Source organism: Austrofundulus limnaeus, unplaced genomic scaffold, assembly GCF_001266775.1.
Source record: "Austrofundulus limnaeus strain Quisiro unplaced genomic scaffold, Austrofundulus_limnaeus-1.0 Scaffold143, whole genome shotgun sequence".
In the NCBI taxonomy this organism is placed as follows: Eukaryota; Metazoa; Chordata; class Actinopteri; order Cyprinodontiformes; family Rivulidae; genus Austrofundulus; species Austrofundulus limnaeus.
In genome coordinates this window covers 849,933-855,187 of record NW_013952545.1, presented here as the reverse complement: position 1 = coordinate 855,187, position 5,255 = coordinate 849,933, and the positions used below count along the sequence as shown (strand labels likewise).

The window sequence follows — 5,255 nt, the reverse complement described above, 5'->3', positions numbered from 1 at the left end:
ATACAGGGCTTTAGAATATCGATACAGTATCGGGAAATGAAATATCGCGATATTTCAGTGTATCGATATTTTCTTACACCCCTAAGGTGTCATAAAAAAAGGTGTCATAATAAGTTGAATTCTTCATCCAAGTTGAATTCTGAGCTTCTCATTGAAATGTGTTTTCTGTTCTTCCTGATTGGGCTGCATGCATTGCTTTGTCCCCTTTTAAGGAACTCATAAAAGATGATGACTAATTTAGAGTTGCACTTTAGATCCAGGATTGACTGTGCCTGTCCTTGAAGCATGAGCAGAAATAAATTCATTCTAGAGATTAAAGGATCTGTTCCTTTCAAAAGATTCAATCATTTGAACAGTTAGTCATGTTTTACGACCAGTGACGTCACTGCGTACAGACGTGGTGACAYATGGTCACACTGCTGCAGCCAAGTGTGCTCGTCACGCTCGCAAACCCTCCCTCTCCCCTCCTGAGWGCATGCTCACTAATCACAAAAAATGCTGCCCTTTTTATTTATTTATGAAAAATGTTTCATTATTGTGCATTACTGACCTCCGTTATAGCTTCTGTATCAACATTTACAGTTGTTGTGGGTAAAATAGCCTTACATTCATTATGTATGTGTTTTTTTTTTTTATTGCTTTAATAAATACTATTTCATTGTGGTCTATTTATGGGTCCYGATTCAGCGTCACACTCAGGAATGCTTTACAGAAGGGATCATGGGACTATATGCACTTTAATAATACCACTGCTTGGTTTCCCACGCCACATTCTAGATTCAGCTACCTTTTGTCTCTTAGAGCTGTGTAAGAGATATTTAACTTTCCACAAAGATCATGTAGGCTGCTATAAAAAAGATTGTTTAATTTTGAGTTAATTAGGGCTTTAACTTTTTTAAGACTTGATTTTTATTGTCAGTAGAACTCCTTATGTTAGGTTATTGGCTGAAGRATTATTATTTTCATTGACTGAACCAATGCATGTATCTGGAGTTGTGCAGGGTCATGCACTGTCTCCAAACTGAGCTGAAATATCTTTAGCGCTGATGCCTCTAACACAGTYAGACATGACTTAGTAGTTGCATAATAACGTCTTTGGAACCTGAGATAACGTGAACATAAATGTGCTAATTTCTCTTTAATTTGGAATTTTCCAGTGGTTATCACACGATGCCTCCCTCCCCTCCCTGTGACTAGATGTTAAGCTCTGTAGCGACAAAGCAGAGGGTGGAGTCTGCATCCTGCACACACCTTTCCCGAGAACTCACTTTAGCTTTCTGTGTATTGGGTGCAGCAGGTAGAATATAATAGCTTTGTTGGCTCACCTGTAGGAGCTGCAGTTTTGGGTGGTTCTCGTGGGGAAAAATCCTACAAGCGACAGAGCTCAGACTCAGAAGTCTCTGCAGAGAAAATACATCTCTTTAGGTGGTTGAATCTAAGTTCTCCCTTATTATCTTTCCTTCAAGTATTCAGCTGTGTGACACAGACATGTCCTTGTTGAGGTTGCGTTCTGAAACACTAACAGGGTTGTCATCAGGTTGTTTGACTATCAAGCACTACCACAGATGCTAGAATAGGTTGCGGACTATTCACATGTCTGGCCTCCAGCCGGAGGTACAGAAGTGTGAAATGCAGAACCAACAGATATAAGAACTCGTTTTTCCCAAGTGCCATCATACTTTTAAACAGCTGAATGTGACAATCTTCTATTATTATTATTGCACATGTGCACATTTCAGAGTGTTTCCTGTTGCACATTTACACTTTAAACACGATTGTACAGTTCCCGTTCTTGATGTTATTATTGTATTGTTCCCTTCTGATGTTATTATCTCTAGTTTGGTCTCTTTTTTGTTCAAAGTTTGGTCTTTTTTTATCCTTTATCTCAGAGGAGCCCAAAGTGGGGCCCGCGGGCCAAATCTGGCCCGCCAAGCCATTTGATTTGGCCCACCAACAATTGCCAAAGTTACAAGGTTGTAAGCTGTTCTCCTATAGGTAGAAACACAGTATTTCCATTGGTCAAATGACTATATAAAAGGGCTGTAGTAAAGGTAGTTTTCAGTCATGGTGCTGACTTTATCTTTGATTTAATAGGGTTAAACATGAAACAAGAAATGACAAGACATATTTAGATCAGATTTAACCCCACATGTAGAGTTGCACACTTTATAAGGCCACAAAAACTCATATTTTATCAATTTATGAAATGTCCCATGAGCCTTTGCTACTTGAGCGTATGGCAGACTTTCTCCAACTGCACAGACTAAAACAAAAGAGGGCCATTGCATAGCTTAAATTGTTTAAAATAAAGGACTTTACTTTAAAAAGTATTTGTATTTCATGTATTATATAACTGCATTTGGCCCACAGCCATGGATAGATTTTCATTTTGGCCCCCTCGGGGAAAATGTTTGGGCACCCCTGCTTTATCTCTTATTACCTTGTTAGTGTTCTTTCAGTGCTTACCATTTTTAGTATGGTTGTCTCTCGGCATTCAAAGTGGTTGGCAAAGTAAGAATTTCATTGCTCAGGGAAACATTTTCATCTGTGTATATGACAATAAACACTTTGAATCTTGAATCTGAGTCAGAATTTTTTACAATCTGTCAATAAGGCAGGACAGGCCATGTCATTATGAGATGACAGTTACACACCTTGAATACACACCTTACAGCTACAGTATTGCTGTATTTCCACCATTCCTTCTTGCCTGCAAAGCTCATTGTTTGGGTCTAGTTCTCTTGAAGCACAACGTGTTCAATTTCTGTGGGTGTATGTTGTAATTTGAATATAAAATTACAATGGTAAACCACATTTTTCCACAAATGGCTGCATGGCTGGTCAAAACACGTTGATGGCATGGGTCAGTGTGCCTTTTTATTCTAAATACAAAGTATGTCTGTTTAACACAAATGGGAAATGAACACTCACGTTTTATAAAATAACAACGGGTGTTACATCTATGTTCCAGGAATATACTGCATCTGTTTTTCCTAGTTTAAAAACAGTAATGTTTCAGCTTTTTTTGTTGCATTCAGTGTTGCTGAAGATTTTTGTTACATTGGTGTGTTCCAACCCAACACAAACCTGCACGACATCAGTGTACAGTAAATATAACATCCTCTTCTTTACTGCTGGTTAGACAGAGGCTATTGTTCTGTCACTTGCACTATGTAAACATAGGTTTGATTGTTTTTAGTTTATTTAAAACCTATTTTTTTAGTTTACTTAAAACCTATTTAAAACCTACTTGTTCTGGAACATCACTATGATAGTAAAGATAGTTTAATGTTTTTGTCATTTGTTGGCTAACTGTGAGGAGGAAGTGCTTGTGAAGACATCCTGAAGGCTCTGAGAGTTTCTGCTTCTGGTGGCAGTCGCAAAAGTTTTTATTATTTTTTTTAATTATGTGGATCTTGTTTTAAAGTAAGTTAGCTTGTAATTCAAATAAACAAAGATTGTTTTTAATTTCCTTGGGATTATTTAATGTACTCTCCTTTCCGTAATGTACAATATACGCTGGCAGAAGAGTATTTTCTTCACTGTTTCGGCATTAGAGTTAATGTTTTTTATTTAAAATCAGTTTTTTGGTTCCTTTTAAGTAAAAAATAACTGTAAAGTTATGTTTAGCACACTTCCAACTCATACCGGCAGTTCTGTCAAGGTTGCAGCTGCAAGCACAAACATGCCTTCACAGCCTACGTGGCTTTTTTATTTCCTTGGAGCGTTTTCAGTGCAGCACCTTCTGTCCTGTAGGGGAAATCGATTTGATGTGCAGTGGAAATCTTTGTTTCTGAGAAATCAGTTTTATGCTTGGTTGCTAAATCTGAAGCAGAAGTACAAAATTTTCACCTCCATGTCATTTACCACCACGTTGTAATATTTCACATCTGATTGTTTTTGTTATATTAACATTCATGGAGTAGAAACAGTAATGAAAAGTTTTCAAGGGTTTTTAACGATTCTAAAGATATAAAACATTTCAGTTTAGCTCATGGGAAACAGACTGAAATTCTTCTAATTGTCGGTACAAACAGAAATATGTGCCCTGCTTACCGCTCACCCATAAACTAGCACTTCCTGGGTTTTGCTCGACTCGTATCTCAGCCTTACTTCATCCGAGTTTCACAAACAAGAAAGAGATAACAACTACTTGCACTCTTACTTCATTCTTATCTTTGTTCTACCTTTTCCAGGTTTCCATTTGATTCCTCGCCTGTCGGGTATTGTTCCAGAGAGCTGCCTGCTGATTGTCGTTGGCCTACTGGTCGGGGGTCTTATTAAAATGGCCGGAGAAAAAGTCCCCCCAGTGTTGGACTCCAAATGGTTCTTTCTCTGCTTGTTGCCCCCCATCATCCTGGATGCTGGCTACTTCCTGCCCATCCGACCCTTCATGGAAAATCTGGGCACAATCCTCATGTTTGCTGTYGTGGGGACTCTGTGGAACGCCTTCTTTGTTGGAGGCCTGCTGTTTGCCGTTTGCCAGATCCCACAAGCTGACCTGCTGTCTGTAGGCCTTCTGCCTTGTCTGCTGTTYGGCTCCATCATCTCAGCTGTGGATCCAGTTGCTGTACTCGCTGTTTTTGAGGAGATTCATATAAATGAGCTGTTGCACATCCTGGTGTTTGGTGAATCACTGCTCAATGATGCTGTAACTGTGGTAAGTAGTCAAGAATGGTAATAAATTCAATCACGATGCCATACATTTTCTCAAAAGTTTGTTTTTTTGGAAGAAAAGCAGAAATAAGAAGGACTTCTATAAAATGTTCTCTGTATATTCTTAAGAAGTAATTTATAAACAACTAAGAAGAGTTCCCTTTTACCTGTCACTAAATCAATTCTGAACTAATGCCAGTTGTTATTTAGTCCGTGTCAATCCAGCCCCATCAGCAGTATAACGTTACCAACACCTGAGTCACAGCTATTAATAGTACAAACGTGATTAACGACTTTTGTTTTTAACGTCAGCCATCACCACACATGCCTTCACAAAGACACATGCTTTCCAAACGTTATCCTTCGTGCACCTTGCACTCATTCCATCAGAGCTGATGTCTCTGGGTCATACGTTTAGCTCCAAGATTAGCACCATTGTGCATTTATTAAACATGGGGAGGACAAGGACAGCTTTACTGTTTTGACTGCAGTCTTTGGTGCACATCCAGAAAAGGGTGACAGGTCTTAAATTAACCGAACTGTCATCCCAGGAGTTTGAATGCATCTCTGAATACCCTGAACTAGTAATATATATATAT

The 5,255-nt window shown here is 38.7% G+C and overlaps 1 protein-coding gene across 1 annotated transcript in view; it reads left to right on the top strand.

The window, feature by feature from the left end:
* Positions 1-5,255, top strand: part of slc9a1a (solute carrier family 9 member A1a) — a gene marked incomplete at its 5' end in the record, with an annotated part of 40,334 nt that overhangs the window by 17,540 nt on the left and 17,539 nt on the right. Inside the window, 1 exon segment of the mRNA XM_014016346.1 lies at positions 4,197-4,660. Within this exon segment, the coding sequence (XP_013871800.1) occupies positions 4,197-4,660 (464 nt within the window).